We start from the raw sequence: 18687 nt of genomic DNA on the forward strand, positions 1-18687 counted from the left end.
GAATGATAATTTGTGTCTGATATGATTTTTCCATTAAAAAAAGTTAAATTATCTTGTAAAAATCCTTAAAATTACTTCCACTCCCATTAAATATTCAAGAATCAATGAATATGCAAATGTATTTCATTTCAGAAGTTTAACTGCTGGACACAAGATGTCTCCTACTTCACTGTAAAGTCTGTTCTCAGCGTTTGTGCATTTGAGGTTTCAAGTTTCCACATCACACTTGTAAATTGAATATTGGACCAGGATTGGCTCCCAAATTAATTGTGATGTCATAAAGCCTGCTTGTAGGCCCCTTAAAATTGGATTTTCAATGAGCGAGGGAGAAACTTTCTACCTTCAGCAGAGGAATGTGAAAACAGCTTTCTAGTGTCAAACTCTACACAATGAAGTTCAAACATCCAACTGAAGGAACAAGAAGAAAAACACATTTTTAAGCAGAGGGAGACTTTAATATTTATTCAGTCTTTTCATTATATGTTGTAAATTCTGCACACATGATTGCAAATGATTAAATAAGGAAATTGTCCTTCTAACTTATTTGTTTGTTACATAAAAAGCAAACATTTAATATGTTTAAAAATGTATATTTTAGGTTATGAATATACCTATATTTGTGTTATTACTTATTTGTGCCTTCCATTCATTGAATACATTATGAAAACATAAACATAACTGTATTAAGACTTAAAACTCACCTGTTCCCCAAAGCCTTAGATCACTTTATTAGTTACTTTTAATACTAGACATGTTTAATGTCTTTACATTATCATGATTTTATGTTTAATGTGTTTACAATTGTGTTTTAATTTCTATCAAGCTTTTTACATGTGTGTCTACATAGTTTTAATATTTAGTTTTACGTGTTTTTAATTTATTTTAATTTCACTGTTTTGATAGTTATTTTATTATCCTCGCATTTGTGTTTTTATTTAATATCCTTAATTGTTCTTGCTACAATATTCCTTTTTTATTTTCCGTAAAGCTCTTTGAATTGTCCTCATATGAAATCTGCAATATAAATAAAGTTGTCTTGCCTCAGGCTTTGACACTAAAATGGTTTATGTTTTTATCTAAATTATTTTACGTTTTGTTTGTTTTATGCTGCAGGACTTGAAGCAACAGTATTCAATTTTCACAGTAGTTTTTACACTTGACAAATAAACCAAAACTTGTAATTACTCTTAAATTTTGTCTGTCTGAAAAAAGATATACAGCATGAATAGCAGAAAACCTTATTTATGAATTAATTGGACTAGTAAAGTTTAGTTTATTTAAAAGAAAACTGCAGACATATTAAACCTGTATATTTACACGGATAATAAGAGCAAATCTAGTTTTCTAAGATTTAGAGTATAAATTGGATTCTGTTATGAATTTTAAGTGATTACAACTTGTTGAATTGTCAACATTTTCAAAGGTATCAAATACTGCTGTACAATTCATTGAAATTTTATCGAAATCACAATAAGGCCTACAGCAGGTTTTAAATCACAGGAGGCGCAATATATGTTAAAAGGTGTCAAAATACCACTTTACATTAAATATTGTGTTGCAGAGGCGTCCCAGCTTACACATCATATTCTACAGACTTAATGAAACATCTTTATTTGCTAAAGATCCTGAAAGAAATCACGCCATAATCATTTTAATATGTTTTTCAATGAAAATGAGAATAATGATGTAAAAACTATCATTCCCTCTAATATCATAAATCATATTGCAATTGTAATATCAGTCAAAATAAATGCAATTAGGTAAAATCGTTCAGCCCTAGTTTCAAAAATTTGGACATATTCTGATGTCACATTTTATTTGTAAAATCAAGAAACAATCGTTTAAGATACTACACAGGATTTACTAAGTTTTGATTCTTTAAACTTACAATATGAATGTAGAAAATTATTAAACGAAATGAGAAAATATTTATGTTTGACATAATAAGAAAAGAAACAGACATCCATCTCCATCTCCACCCAACTTGCAAATATTCTTAGACAGATTAAAATTTTATAACGAAACAACAGTGAGGGTCAAACTGTTAAATGATTGGATGTAAAGATATAATTATATATCACTATTGTGAGATATCGCAGTGCTACTCATGTGTTTTTATTTGAACTTTTTATCAACCTTCTTGTCCCTTCTTTCCCTTCTTGTCTTTCTGTAGAAAATAATTGTTTTCTTAAGTTTTTTAACAGCAAATAGAAAAAACTTTCCATTTTTCCAGATATAATCCTGCAGTCTTTTAGTATAATTTTGCATTAAAGAATAGGTTTCACAATTTTTCAAGTCAGTCTTAAAACAACAGTCAGGTGCCCATATGAACAGTGAAAGAGGTTTTCCTCTCTGTAATCATTCCTTCTGTTCATACAAACTGTTAAAAGATCCCCTTCAAATGTGCTTTCAGTGTAAGTGATGGAGGCCAAAATCCACAGTGTGTCCACACAGTCATTTTGTGCAAAAATGCATTTAAAAGTTTATCTAAAGCTTAAATGAGGCTTCAGCGGTCTGAGTTAGTCATATCAAGTGGATATCTGCTACATTTACAGTCTTTTGTAGCATCAAATTCCCTCTTTGTGTTTCCCTGTTGAGCTGCAGTGGAAGAAAAGTAACAAAAAGAGGGACTTTGGCACTAAAAAGACTGTAATATTGAAAGATATCTACTTGATTTGACTCATTGTGGATGCCTGAAGCTTCATATTAGCTTCAGATAAACTTTTAAATACATTTTTGTCCCCCATCACTTATATTGTAAGTGCGTTATTAAGGGATCTTCTAATGGTCAGTATAAACAGGAGGAATGATTACAAGAAAAAAATATTTCAATGTTCATTTGACTGACTGTTTTTTATGAATCTGTCCTTTAAAGTCTTTTGCCACAGAGAATAGCATTTGTTCTTCTAGACTCACTGTTCATGGTTTTTATGGATTAATCGCCCTCTAGTGGCAACAGAGAACCACAATCCAGCAGTGTGTTTAATCATGCAGAGAGGCAGACACCAAATAAACCAGTCATGTGATTTTAGCCAATTTATTGAGGAGAAATTGTTGAGGTACACTGTGTGGTTGCACATGGGGATAGTGGGAGAGAGGTTTGGAATAACAACCACACCGTGAACAATGACAAACATTCTGGTGGTTTACACTTCACCTAAATGGGTACCTCAAAAAAAAAAAAAGAAAAAAAAACCCACTTTATTCCAATGAACTGATTTTAACATGCCAATGAAACTCCAAGTAAGAAAAAGTAACTTGTTTTTTGTCTTTCAAATACATGTATAACATACAGTATAGGCTGTTTTTTTCTGACTTAGCACCAGATAAGTGAAATAACCTATTTTAAATTATGGTCACTTGAAACAGCTCAGTGGGATCTGGTGGCAAACGTTTCTGGATTTAAAGAGGAAGCACCGTCCTCTCTCTCATCCAGGGGGGAAAAAAAAAAGAAAGAAAAAAAAAAAGTGAAACCCGTCCAACAAATTCAGAGTGAAAAAAAACGACGTGTGTGATGTGAAGTGTGATGAGGTAATGCGAGATGGGCTCTCGCTCTATCCGTCCAATTAACCTGAGGTACACAAACATTACAAAGAAGCAGCAAGAATATGATAGTATATAAAGATACAAATGAAACAAGAATAAAAACATGCTAATCAAAAGATCGGCAAACACGAGTACTTCCAGTCCCGCACCAAACTGTTACGTTCCCTCCAGTACACATATAACAAGAAAAGCAAAGAACATATACAAAATTCATAATATAGCAGCACACAAGTGAATCACAATAAGGCATCTTTGTGTAAGACTAGAAAAGAAAAGCTTCATAGCAGCAAGAGAATGATGTGTATAATCTATTGTTCTCACTTTGGAATTATCTCTTTAAATTTATACACAAATCTTTTAAAAGCGTCAACATTTTTTCTGTTTAAAGCACTTTTTTTTTTCTTTTTTTTTTGGAAAAACAAACATTTTGGCTTTTGCACAACAGAACATGCACGGATACAATTTTAGAAACGACTTCTGTTCTAAAATGTGATGAGGATTTCTCGCATTTCTGCTCATGGGGGAAAAAAAATTTATTATATACAGTCTAACTTTCACAACATGTAAACCCCTACCCACGTCTATAATGGAGAAAAAAAAAACTCACAAAATGGCAGTTTTAAAACTTCAGTTTAGAGAGCAAAAACAACAAAAAAAAGAAGAAAAAAAAAGTAAAACATGAACACAATTCAGAATATTAAAACTCTTTGACAGAACTATTGGAAGGTTTGGCTATGAATGAACCAAAAAAATTCAAATAAGGTTAAATAAACTGAATCAAAAAATTCTAAGTCTACATGTGACTTGGCTTTTCTTAGTTTATATACTATTATACTATAAACACGGAATATTCTACGCACCTGTCGGGGCGTAGCTTTCAAGACAATGTGCGTTACCCCATGGGAATCCAGCCCAAAAAACATCAAATAACTTAAAAGAAAAAACTAGAACTGAAACAAAACAAAAAAAAAAAAAACGGAAAAAAAAGACCCTAATAACCCACTGAACTCTCCTCAACCACTATCCCCTTACCATTTTTAAGGAGTGTGTTTTAAAAGTGCATCAATATTGTTCCTATCCTCCCTCTCTCTCTCCGAAAAAGTCAAAAAAATGGTAAAAATTGATAACAGGAGAAACTGCAGCAAAGCCAAACTGAACCCCCGGATATCATCTCAAGTCAAGAGGAGAAAACCGGGGATTCTTTACTCCTCCTCCTCCTCCTCCTCCTCCTCCTCCTGTGTCGCTCAAGTAACGTGCAACTGCAGAAACATCATATAGCTAAAATTAACATCCCCGCCGTTTCGCTATCATTCATCCATCCAGACTTCTAGCATTTTCCTCCACTTTGCACATGCTTTCCTTTTCTTGAAAAAAACTTCACAAAAACCCTTCAACTTACATCCATTTCCTCTAAAAAAAACAAAACAAAACATGCTGAATCATCTTTCTCTAGTAACATTACATCCGTACTACCTGACTGCGGCTAAAAAATAAAAATAAAAAAATCTCATGCAACTACTAAACACTCTTAAATGCTCTCTAACATGTAGGAGCTAGAACAAAGAACAATAGTAATGTAGCCCCGCTGAATTCAAATACATGCACATACTGTCTTGTTAACATACCGGCCTGTTGATTTAACAGTGAAATCAAGACCTCAGTAACTGACCTTGTCCTCTGTATTAACCTTTCAGACAGTAGCCACTGCTCCAGACCTCAAACCCTCTTCACGTCCCTCCTCTGTGAGCAGGCCCAGCCCACTCCCGGCCAGCACTTTTCAGCATAAATAGTCGCAGGTGCACAGTATGCTAGATAGAGAGAGCGGCTAGCTACAGTAGCGCTCCTCTGGCTGGATATCAGCTTGGTTTAAATGCCATGTACTGTATTATCAGCATGTCAATCATAACACGACTAAACAGGCTTTCCTGCACAAATGAATATGAATCACACATGAGGAAAACTCAATACTCAAACTATGAATTGATAACTGCTTGCTAAAGATGATAAAAGAGTAACATAACTAAATACTAGCTAAATATACATTATTTATCATATTTATTTTTGCTAGGTTGTATCAAAAAGAATATTTCATATAATTATACTATTTTTTTTTTCAAGTATGAAAATATATTCAGGTTTCCACTCTGGAAAACCTAAAAGGCACTATCAAGTTTTCAAGAATTTACCGTTTTTAAATACCTTGTTTGATTACATGTGGCCCATACAAAAAGGTTTGGGTATGAATGGGGCAAAAAAAAACGAGAAAAACTTCTAAAGTTCATAGATTGTCACACCATCGCTCATGGGGGCGACTTTGACGTAGATAACTGGCAGCTCACGCGCCCCTCGCTCCTGTTAGTTCATTGGTAGACAGGCGTGAATGGTGTGTATCAGGCGGCGACGGGAGTTCATAAGTTGACATCGCGTACATCTGTGGGGGTGCTGGACTGGTCTTGCTGCTCCCTCGCCTTGTTGCCCGCTCTGACCCCGGTCTCCTGCCGGTACTGTTGGCCCTGCTGCAGGCTGGCGGCCAGCACACGCTCTATCTGCTCCTGGCATGCCCTCAAACAATCCTGGAACAAAACAGGGTCACAAGTTGTTATACATACACACACACACATTTCAATTACACCTTTGTGTTTATATGCATTTAAAATCAGGCTAACCATTTACACAGCAACCACACAGCCATCTCTACGAGGGCTGCAACTGACGATTATTTTCATGATTAATCGTTTTGTCTCAAAAATGTCAGAAGTCCAAGGCCTTGTTTTGTCGGATGAAGAGTTCAAAATCCAAAAAATTCAGTTTACTATCATGTATGACACAGAAAAGTCTCAAATCCTCACATTTGAGAAGTTGCGAGTTGGTATTTTTGCTTAAAAAAAAAGACAAAAAAACGATTATTTGATTATCAGAATAGCTGCCAATTCATTTCCTGTTGATCAACTGATCAATTAATCTGTGCACCTGTACACAGACACTCAGAAATATGGTGTGTTTGGCACATCTGACGTGCGAGTTGTTTAACAGCTTTGGTCACATGTGTGGCATACCAGCAGGGAATTATACGTCTGTAGGTAGGTGGTCTTGTCTGCACCATGACCAGAACAATGGGTACCAGCACACTCCGATACCAACAACGGGCACAGAAATGCTCGGACACGAGACCTGAGCATGTCTGAGGTATGAGCACATGGGTTGGGGGGGGGTGTGTGTGATGAAACGAGGAGGGAGGGAGTTGGGGGTCCTAAAAGAGCTCTGTGGTCTAGTGGGGAACAGATAAGCAGATCTGAAATGCTGGACTCCCTTTCTCCACCCAACCCCCTTTGAGTTTACAGCTCGGTCAGTCCCATGTGGAGGTCTAGAGGAAATGGCTTTGACCTACTGCACCCTGACCCTGAGATTGGGTGTAAAACAGAATATAGGACAGTGGGACCGGATGTTTTTGGACAACTTCTCTTGTGAAAGGGGATCCTCTCGCTGTCTCCGTCTCCGTCCCTCTCTCCTCCTCCTCCTCCTCCTCCTCCTCCTCCTCCTCTTCCTCCTCCAGCAGGTCTGCGTGGAGATGTGGGAGGTCTGCCTCAGTGAGCTGGCTGCGGGACCCTTAAAGAATGCACCGAGGCTCGCAAAGAGGCCAGCATTCCTTTGAAATGTACGGATAATTGGAACCCGATGGGCTGCAGTCGGAGCGCCTGTTGTGACGGCTGGGTTGCGGGGCCCACGTCGCCACGGCAACGTAACCACAAATCTAAGAGGCAACCGTGTTGTTTCTCTGGACCGTCGGCTGTGGCCTTTCTGGATTTCAAGGCTTCTAAACTGGTCCTCTGGTGTCACAAGATACTGTGACAATGAAAACACACACACACTGGGATAAATATATGTGGTGTATGTAGTATTTCTTAACTGTAAATGCTGCTTTTTTTTTAAAGACACATTTGCTATGATGATTCACGTGTCAAATCGTGCATAACTGCAGATGTCTGCTCTTACTTTTCTTTTTGATAACTTTTTTACTTAATGAGTTATGAATATTTAAATATGATCCCCCGAAGACATCCATTATATTTATATTGCAGCCAGTGTGCACAGTGCAAACTATATTGATATTTTAAAATGCTCAGTATTGCACACCAATCAAATGTATATGATGTCATTATGATGACATTTACAGTTTATGAATTCTTAAGAGGTTAGATTTTACATTAAAGTCTATGGAGGCCCATTCACTTCCATTGTATTTATAACATCGCACCTGTATACAGTACAAATTCCATTAAAATTTCAAAATGCTCATAATTTCACACTGATCAACTGTACATAATCTTATAATGATCACATTTATAGTTTATGAATTGCTGTAAGATTATATATTATATTAAAGCCAACGGAGGCCCATTCACTCTCATTGTATTTATAAGTCGGCAGCCGTATCATACAAACTACATTAGAATATCAAAATGTTCCATATCGCACACTAATAAAATGTACAAAAGCTCATTATGATGGCATTTACAGTTTATGAGTCAAGCCTTATAAAGCTCCATTCACTCTCACTGCATCTGTAACTCAGCCAACACACAACTATATACAAGCGAGTCTTCATATATTTAAACAGTCATCCAAATATGTCTACATGTGTCCAGCTTAGATAGACTTCAGTTACTTCACTGGCCCTTTTTTCCTCTGGAAAAGACGCTCCTCCGACTTCATTACGGACATATTCCTCCACCAGGAGGGGCACACAGCTAAAGTGGGAGCCATGCAAAGAAATTGCATGCGTCTTACCACAAGAATGTGGGCTCTGAGTTTTAAGAAGACATTCCCTCTGCCGCTGCTCTTTATAGCAGCAGTCTGGCTCCCCAGCCAAGAGCCAAAAACTCGCTCTCCCTCTCTCTCCATGAAAAGTAAATAGCTTCAATCTGCCACTACTGAAGTCATCCCTGTTGTTTACTAAAGAGCCTTCGATCCTGCTTTTGAGATGTTGCCATGATTATTATTAACAATGCGTTGTTGTGTAACGCTACAACTGATGACTAACGATTTGTAGCAGGTATAAAAAGTTCCTTCGCTGGGACACTCACCACCTCTGTGTTGGTGATCTTGGCCAGCAGGTCTGTCAGGTTGTCTCGACTCAGCCTCTGGTCAGTGTGGTCCAGCTGCAGGCCGCAGACAGCAGCTCCCATGCTGCCAGTGGCAATCATGGAAGGAGGGTTCATTGCGAGGCGGTCATCTGGCGGGGGGAAGATGAAAAGGAAATTGATGTGCAGAAATCACATTATTAACTGTGACACAAAAAGCTGTAACACTTAAATCAGCCCAGAGGAAGTATGATAGATGCATGAGACGTACAAACATCTGAATCATCTCCAATATGCATGCTCCGCAGCTGAGGCTGACTTTCCCACAGTCTGAATTTCAACAGACGTCGCTGCATGGTGGAACCTGTGTGGTTTCCCCTCATAGAAACTTCAGCTCTGATTAGAAAAGCAGAGAAGGAATCCTCCTACTCAGTGAGCAACAAGTTCCAAGAACGACTCCCTCTGGTCCGTATCCTAGTCTAAAAGGCTTTAAGCGACAACAGGCCTGCTCTGAGGAGGCGGAAGAGCAGGCAGCAACCGAGAGGACAACATGAAACACCTCCGCAAATACTGAGCCGAAGATACTTTTTAACAGCTCATCATGTGGTCAAGTGATTTCAGTTTTCGCCTGGTCAGGCATTTTCATTTTATGGGCTAACCTGACCTGGAAACATGTTTACAAAGTATCTCATCTTACCACTAGGAGTCCTCCTACATGGTGCTTTCAAAAGTTCAAAACCTTTTCACAAAGCTCTTTAGAGCAACTTTTACTGACGAACTGAGGACCTTTGGATGAAACCTGTGTTTCATGAGTGAACTTACTCACTATGTCTTCAGTGACTCACTTGGACGTGACCGGTCTCAATGAGTGTAAAATAAAAATATTGACAGGAATATGAGAAACAAATGTTGCTAGCTAGATAGCTGGATGTTGTGACTGCATTTATTCATTCACTTATTGCAAGTGGAGAGTATTTTATGAACATTTAATGAACTGTAGAACAAAGTGAGGTCTGACTAGCACATTTTTGGCTTGATGAATAATTCAGTTGAGTAATTCAGAAGTTCATCAGTGCTGTAATGATTTGCCCACCATCAAAATGAGCTTGTAAAAGTTTGTTATTACAAAACATGGACACGATGACGAGTTTTACTTGCAGCAGCTGACGGAGCACAGCTTAGTGTGTTTATCTGAAGACAACATGAGGCTTCAGCCATAAGAGTTAGTCAACTAAAGGTGGATATCTGCCACATTTACAATCTTTTTAGTAAACGTTTCCCTCTGTGTCTTGACGGACAGTGTTTTCCTGTTTCCTGCAGTGGAAGTATACTTAACAAAAAGAGTGCGTTACGAAGGGATCTTCTAATGGCCTGTATGAATAGGAGGAATGAGTACAGCAAGAAAAACATGTGTCAACATTCATTTTGGTACCTGATTATTGTTTTAGGACAGATTTGGATCTATTCTTCAAGAGCTACTTTTAGTGCTCAACTGCTTTGTGAATTGTTCTTAGAGCAAAAACTTCTAAAGTTAAAGACTGACACACCACTTATTTTCAGGAGCTTCTCCTCACTCGTCCTATTGGGAGCTTTTTTTAGCGTTAGGATGTTTTGTGAATACAGTCCCCGGTGTTTTCTTTTTCCACAATTACAATACACAGCCCCTTCTTCCTGTCTCATTGAATGTACATGACCAACGCTAATCACAAAAGGGCGGTAACTCGGCGCATGCAATTGTTAAATGCTGTACGAGTCTAAACCAAACCAGTACTGGTGGCCTGATAGCTCTGATTAAAGCCTGCTTCGCTACGCCCATCTTCTCCTCCAGGGACCAGCTGTCCATAGGAGGAGCTCCTCCATCATAAGAATAACATCTCAACTCCATATAAAACTCCAAACATTTACATTACTGCACAACCACAGCAGGCCTCCTTTTTTTTCCACTGCGGCTGCTTTGTGCTTGGATATAACCAGCTGCTTATGAATAGCAGAGGCAACCACTGAAACACACCCAAATATATATATATATATATATATACATATATACATATATATTTAAAAAGTGTGATACTAAAACGTCAGTAAACAGGGCATGAATCTCATTAAAGGAGCCTATATGGTTCCAATCACTAGCTCAATAAACAAGTGCTTATTGGCCAGATCTGACCGCACTAGCGTTTCTGAGGAATTTCACTGCACTGAAGTGACCTCCTTTGTTTTATTTCCCTCATCGAATTAGCTGAAGGAGGTAGCAGATGAAAGGCAGCCTTGTGACAGAGGAGTGCTATATATTATGTGTATTAGGTGATCCTGCAGTCGTATTTCTGTCCAGGATATGAAAATATTAGTGGGATTCCTAGTATAGGCAAAGGAATGCCATGGAAATTCACCTAGGGAGAGGCCTGAGGGGACATCTGAGTTTGTGCTTCTCCAGAGCCTCCAGAGTTTATTTTGGACACGAGGCCGAGATGGGAGGAGGAAGGAAGATCACTGGATCAGTGCCCTGACTTTTTAAACCTGGAAGCTTCCCTGTCAACAAACAATACAGGGAAAGTAGCACAGAAGTTCAGCTGCACCTGAGTGCGTGCGTCTACTAGCATACAAGATACTGTATGATATAATCGTCTTCATTACCGATGTACGTGGCTAATCTAAACAGAGCCGCGATAGGATTTTTCTCAAGCGTTTAGAAGAGAAACCTGGAAATGACCACTTTAAGCGCTCCAGCACAGCTTTCAGCAGCTGGTCGGCTGTTTAGAAAAAAAAAAAAGAAAAACCCTACTACAGGCTGTGGAGAGACTAGAAAGTGGATAAGGGAAATGCAGCCAGAGGACTTTGCTGAGAGAAGAAAGAGGTCACAGGCATAGTCACAGATGACTCACGACGGGAGAATGTTTGTGTGTGTGGGAATATTCTGCTGGATGTGGAAATAACAGCAATGAGGCAGCGAAGTGAGCGTGCGAGTGAGCAAACAAGTTTTAAAAAAAGAAAAAAAAAGAAAAAAGGCACTAAAAGAACACATGAAATGATAAGCAGCTGTGTTACCTGTGGCACAGAGGGCGATGAATGTCAGCGTGTGTTTGCGGACCATGGCCAGCTTGTCTTTGGGAAGGGGCAGCCTACGTATGATGTGCTCTATAAAATCATTGGGGATGACCGAGGCCATGTTCCACTTCAACTTCCCCAGCACGACCAGTTCCCATTCCTGAAAGACACAGAAGACCATGATTAAAAAAAAAAAAAATAAAAAAAATGTGTCAGTCAGTTCAAATTCAGTTTCTTGGCAGAATCTACACAGTCAGAGGGTTGAATGGCGTGGTGCCATGATTCCATTGACCGTGAAAAAGATCACAGTCCGTCCCTATTCCCAGAGGAAATGGCTCTGTAAGAAGAGTAACATTTCTTCTCTTTATCTCTCCTCGCTGTATCTTATTATCTGCGTGCCTTTCTCATTCCTCGCATCCTTTGAGTTCATATCGCCGCCATGTGACAAGCTTTGCCCTGCTTAGAGGCCCTGCCAGTGAGACAGCTAGCCCCTTCCTTCCTGTCACAAGCCTCAAACAGCTTACAATGAGTTTGCACTGCACAGGCAGCAAACAGGCAGCTGACTCTTCATACAGTCAGGCTTTGCAACACCAGCAAGAAAAGGTGTACACAAGTCATGATTTCATTTCCTGTGTGTTAAGTCCATTTTTACAACCCGCAAATTCACTTACGTGCGAATGTTTTCTGTCTGGCTTTCAGTATTTTGAGAAATGTACCTCTATGGGAATAAAAATGGAGGCTTTAATATCTAAAATGAATGTTTGAATGTGTTTTAAGATTTAAAATGTGCACTGGTGTTTTGCCAACACTTGTTATAGTCACATTTGTCATAATGAGCGTCTTTAACAGAGAAAATGACAAGAGACACCAGTTTTTTTTAAATTCACACCCAATCAAATGGGACTCCCAGGGTTTTCATACGTCTTGTTATACCAGATTAGTCATGACATTTCCTCCACACGTCAAGATGGACATTTGGAGACGCTGACAAATCTTAGTGTGAATATTCACACCTTTACACCCGTCCACACACCAACTATCACTATGTGCTGTATCCTCAAATGAAGGTTCACAAGCATAAATCTCAGCTTACATTTGCAAATGTAAAGTAGTGTATTCATAAACTGCCACACACATTTGTGCATGTCCTTTTGACACATTGTCAATATTGATGTTGATTTTCATTTCCATATTTGTCTTCAAGCATCTTGCTGCATCAAAGAGCCAGTTTAGGTCTTTAAAAGGTTTGAAATTGAAAGCATTTCCTGACATTTCTCATCTTGGTTTCCCACGAACGAATTAGACATTAGGAGGAAGTGTTGTCCCCTATCAAATCATCTGTTGTCAGTTCATGGTATAAAAACCATGATCATTTCATTATGACTATGAGCACAGATTCTCTGACTGCACCATTACAATACTGAGTGAGGTTTATGTATGTATTTACTAGATTTTAGCTAAGCTCATATATACAGTGTGCAGACACTAATAGAGAGATGACGCTGTCTCAGGAGCATGTTGATAAATACAAGTTCAGTTTGTTTCAAGTTTTTTGAGTTATATTAACATCCTGTGATTTGAGACTATTGACGCAAAAGCAACACTATGCAACCTTTTTTCTTTTAACTTAAAATGCTGATGAATTGAATTTCTCATTTTTTCTAAAGGAGATTTGTCACCTATATGTAGAATGTAGTAAATACTGAAACCCAAACTCCAGCAGGGACCGTCCCCCCTGTCCGTCACCAATCGCTTATCCGAAATGTCAGTCGTCGTTCAAATTCACGTGGGTTTCCTGTACATAACCTACCACAACACATGCTACCATTTAACCTATTTTAGCCCCCGTGGAGATTGTTGACTGTGACATGAGGCCGGGCGGAGGTTTGCTGTCGGTGTGCTCACTTCCTGGACAGCTGCCCCGACACAACTACCCCCCACCCCCCCCCCTCTCAACCCTACACACACACACACACACACGACTTCTCTCTTCCAGCTGAAGAACCAGCAGTGGTGTGTTCATTACAAGGAAGAGCTGCAAAATATTTCGCTGCCTTTTCTGTGCATCCTGTGAGGATATCCAGGAATCTGGAGTCTTACGACAATATGGAGCATCAAATGGGACAAATGTCATTTCCCTAAACAGCTGCAGGCAACACAATAGGATGTATAGAGAGCATGTGGAGCCATTTGGTTCAAATCAGAAGCAGGTTGAACTCTTCAACTGTGATATGGTCCAGAGTTTGATTAGCTGCATGACAAAATTAATCAGCAGCTACTTTGATAATCGATTAATCATGTATCAATGCATAAATCTCAGCTTCTCAACTGGGAGGTTTTGCTGCATTTCTTTAAGGCTGCAACTAACAATAATTTTCCTGATTAACTGCTTGGTCATCAAAATGTAGCAAAATAGTGTAAAATGCTCATCATACGTTTAATAATTCATAATCTGACATCTTCAAATGTCTAGAGCGACAGTCCAAAACCCAAAAGATATTCAGTTTACTTTAACATAAGCAAATGAAAAGCTGCAAATCCTCACGTCAGAGAAGCTGTAAGCAGAGAATGTCTGGCATTTTCGCTTGAAAAATGACTGAAACTAATTAATTATCATCAAAATAATTGCAAATTAATCTTGCGTAGAGCTGCAACAATTATCATTTTTGGACATTTCTTAAGACAAAATGCCAAAATGCTCTGATTCCAGCTTCCTTATTGTGAATATTTTCTGCTTTCTTTAGTCTTCTATGACAGTTAAAGTGAATGTCTTTGGGTTGTGGACTAAACAAGACACTTTAGGTTGCATCTTGGCCTTTAGGAAACAGTGATCGACATTTTTCACATACATTTTCAGATCAAATAACTCGTTGATTAATTGATAATACAAATAATCATTAGTTGCAACCCTATATCTTATATGTGATAGTAAACTGAATCTCTCAGAGTCATGGAAAGTTTCAACATCTCCATGGCAACTGAGCAAACTCTATCTGCTGATGAGGACAGTGTGATACAATCAAAAGCTCCAGAACAAGCTACAATGTGGACTTTTGAGTTGAGATTGTCTTGTCAACTTAATATATTTGGGTTTTGGTCTGTTGGTCAGACAAAACAGAAAACTTGAACTAACCTATAATGAAAATAATCGTTAGTTACACGACTTTTCTCTCGAAAACAACACCTCAAAGTTTCCTGGCTGAGTACTCACACTCTGGTCTTAAAGTTTAATAAGATGCATGATGGTAAGAAAATGCTCTAAAGTGATTACTCCTCTGTTAAAGCATTTTGGCTGGGTTTTTTTTAAAATAGTACACACTCTTCTATATCTAGCTGAATCCTAAATCCAAATTCCATACTGCATAACTGGCACTAGATGGCATCACACACCTCTGCAGTCCACATGGATCCAGAGAAAGGATGTGGCTGTATTGTGCACAGTTCCACTTATAGGGAAAAATGGGACACTTCCTGTGAAACGAACTCAGCCATTAGCATTATAATATCATCCCAAATTGTGACACTGCATTTCATGTTCCCACGAATGAATGCGGGGCCTCTGAAAAGACAATCCACCGTTTAGTTCTTACCAGCAGTTCCCGCGGCGTGATGGAGTTGTCTGTGTACATGCAAAGCTTTTCTGCCGATAGTAGCCTGCTGTCCTTTAACTTGGAGGCCAGGAACATGCACACAGCTCCCAGAAGCTGCAAATAACTCTTTCTTGTGGGCATCACTGCTAAGAATCTGTCCAAATAATTAATGGCTAAAGGGAAGACGTCTTCATTACTCTTCTCCTCTTCACACACCTGAAGAAAGATGATAGATAAATGTATATATATGTTATATGTTGCAACTTATGCTTAACTTACTATGTAAGCTATAATAAAAGAAAACGAGATTATTTACAGTTTCAGGGAAAAAATTGGGAATGGGGGTGGTTTTCCTACAGGCTACAGACTATATAGGGCAGATTTTTCCATTGTCTTTGGGTTAAAGGTTTAATCACTCGTTTTATTGTCTCTTTAGTCAGTTAAAGGCTGCAAAGTCAAGCAACGCAAACAAATTAGCTCAATAGGAAGTCTTTCAACCATAAGACTCGTCATCCTTGTTGGGCTTGCCGTCTTTGAAAAAAAAATATATACACACACACACACGTATTTATATCTATAAAAATTAAAACACATCATCTACAAGCTTTACAACGTGTGCAAAATGTTTAGAAGTCGTGTTAAAACAGTTTCCGACACTTATAAATCAAAAGAGTTTACTTACTTTAAGTGTTTTTTATCTTTTAGAAAATGAAAGTGGGTTTGCATGCTCGCTGCCTACCCTTGCCTTGAGCTTGAGGCCCTTTTAAAAAATTAATAATAATTACAGTGAGGGGAAAATGTCGCGTTTTCGATTATGTAAATTAAGATTAACTTCTCCCCTGTCGTCTGCGTTGGTTAATTAGCGAAAAACACCCACTTTTTAGCTGTTAATGAAAGTAAATATCTTGCTAGGCTACTCCTTTGAAGCTGAGGTGGAATTTCCGACTCCTCCACGCCTTTGGTGAGTCATTCTCATTCAATTGTCAAATAGGTTAACAACACTGACAACTCTCTATGAACTAAAATACCCCCATTTATGAGCCCAAATTAGCCTGAGGATGCGTGTCAACATGCAAAGAAAAGAAAAAGAAGAAGAAGAAAAAAAAAAAGGTTAGCTGAAAGCTGTTAGCTCATCATAGCAAAATGCCCACAAACCTCGTGCATCCAACCTGCAACCATTCGTCTCATATAAGGCTGAATATCCTTCTGGACCCGCTGGAAATACGAGCACTGTGGTAAAAACCTGTCCTCAATTGTTAATAAACTTTGCAACACTCTGTCATCATAGAGGATGTTTGGGTCAGGCTGGGCTTTCACGGCTGTGTCCGACTCCAGGCAGTACAGCTCCATGACTCGGGCCCCCTTCTTCCTCCCCCCTCCTCAGGCTATAAAATATAAAAATATCGAATAAATATTGTCACAATACAGGAGGAGAAGCGCCCAGGACGAAGCATGAGGCTGCTGAGGCTGCTGGGTTTTGCTGCCTGACCTGCTGCCTCTCCGGCTGCTGCTGCTTCTTCTTCTTCTTCTGTTCTTTTCGCTGCCGCACTGAGAAAATCAATATCCGGTTGAGGATTCAAAATAAAAGCCGCTGTTATAGCCCGACTTCCGGTCTAATTAATCAGTCTTTAAATGTGTTTTTCTTCTTTTTCTCGCAGCTGGATTGTTTGAGCTTCACTGTGCAGAGTTATGTTTGTGCAGAGTTTGAAACTGGAAGTGGAAAGCTTCTCTGTGCTCATTGAAAATCAGACTTTAAGGGGCGGGCCTACAAGCATGATTTCTGACATCACAAATCGTTTGGAAGCCAATCCTGGTTCAATATTCAATTTACACAAGTGTGATGTGGAAACTTGAAGCCTCCAGTGCAAATTGTGAGGCAGCTAGATTAGCGAGATCACGCGAGAATCCATCTTGTCAGGCTTCAAGTTATGTGCTTGTGTCCGAACCACCGGTGGTTTAGACCAATCAGCGTCCAATGAGTATCTCGTGACCTTGCTAATCCAGCTGCCTCGCAAGGTAAAGGTTGATCTATGGTGGGTCGCTTGACAGAGATTAAAGAGTCCCACAACATTTTTAATTTATGCTTCAGAGAGCTGGCTAAATTAATTAAACAAATTAAACACAAGTTATCTAAAGTTACCAGACCAAAATATCAGTAAGGAAGTTCAGTGAAAACTACAGTCTCCATGGCAACATTAGTAACACTACCCAATCACACTGACAAAAATATGACACACACCATTACACACAGCAACAACAAGCATGGCTGAAAGCGAACGTAGCATTGCTACCAGCTCCATGGTGGAGGACTTAGTTTCAAAAAGGAGAGCGGCTTTAGTAGTGTGGAAGTGGTTTGATTACAAAAGATCAGATGTACAATAACAAACCTCCGTAATATGTAAGAAGTGCAAGAAGACTTTCACAACCAAAGGGGGCAATACAACAAACTTATTTCACCACCTCAAGCAGAAACACCTGGTTGAGAATGAGGAGAGCCAAAAATCCCACGAGGAGGATTTTGTCATATTGTCAAGAATATCATTATCGCAATACTTGGAAACATTATTTTAGAGCCATATTGCCTGCCCCTATTTGCATATTCATAGATTCTTGAATTTTTAATGAGGGAGATGCCATTTTAAGGATTCCAACATATAATTGAACTTTTTTTGTGAAAAAAAAACATAAGAGACACAATTATTATTCAAAGTAGAGTATTTTATATACATCTTAAAACAAGTTTTGAGGGGACCTTTAAACCATCTATTTATCTTTTTCATATATTATACTATTATTATTGTTATTTTTGACAAAACGGAAACAAACAGATTAAAGCACAACAGACAGGGTTGTCATAGGTAGAGTAAAATACTTATCATGATGTAAAAGACAGCAAATGAAAATAAAATGGGCAACATTGCAGTATCAAGGTCCGTAGGGCTTTTATGTCCATGATTGTCCTTAAGAGTCACAGAGGTCCTTGACTTTTACTCACACAAAACTAAAATACTTTTGAGGAAGAAGGTTCTTCCACTCAGTTTTAACCAACATCCATACTTTTCTAAAAACACTCTGAAAGAGGCAGACATGCCGACCATGACGTAGGCCCAGTAGTGGGAGAAGTATTCAGATCTTTCACTTAAAAACTCCCCACAGATCTGTATTAATACATATAAATCACTCTGCTTGAGGCAATAAAGTGTGTCTGCCATGGTTTTTTCCACAAAAACAGTTTAATAACCATGTTAAAATTCTTAAAATGGCATCTACTCCTTTTCCCTCATTAAAAAAAAATCAAGAATCTATGAATATGCAAATATATTTTGTTTCAGATGTTTAACTGCTGGACACAAGATGTCTCCTACTTCACTGTAAAGTCTATTCTCAGTGTTTGTGCACTGGAGGCTTCAAGTTTCCACATCACA

At 38.6% G+C, this 18687-nt stretch overlaps 1 protein-coding gene across 2 annotated transcripts; it reads right to left on the reverse strand.

Annotated features, from left to right (window-relative positions):
* Positions 1-3023: 3023 nt before the first annotated feature.
* Positions 3024-16896, reverse strand: ccnd2b (cyclin D2, b). 2 transcript variants are annotated; one of them, XM_042403954.1, is made up of 6 exons: positions 16752-16896; positions 16418-16647; positions 15263-15478; positions 11673-11832; positions 8631-8779; positions 3024-6119 (listed from the first exon to the last, which is right to left on the reverse strand). In XM_042403954.1, the coding sequence occupies exons 2-6, from the start codon at positions 16610-16612 to the stop codon at positions 5955-5957; spliced, it is 885 nt and encodes a 294-aa protein (XP_042259888.1). In that variant the 5' UTR covers positions 16613-16647; positions 16752-16896; the 3' UTR covers positions 3024-5954. The 2 variants fall into 2 exon arrangements, with proteins under 2 accessions (XP_042259888.1, XP_042259887.1); XM_042403953.1 differs by having other exon boundaries at positions 16418-16895.
* Between the last annotated feature and the right edge of the window lie 1791 nt (positions 16897-18687).

This window comes from Thunnus maccoyii, chromosome 23 (assembly GCF_910596095.1).
Source record: "Thunnus maccoyii chromosome 23, fThuMac1.1, whole genome shotgun sequence".
In the NCBI taxonomy this organism is placed as follows: domain Eukaryota; kingdom Metazoa; phylum Chordata; class Actinopteri; order Scombriformes; family Scombridae; genus Thunnus; species Thunnus maccoyii.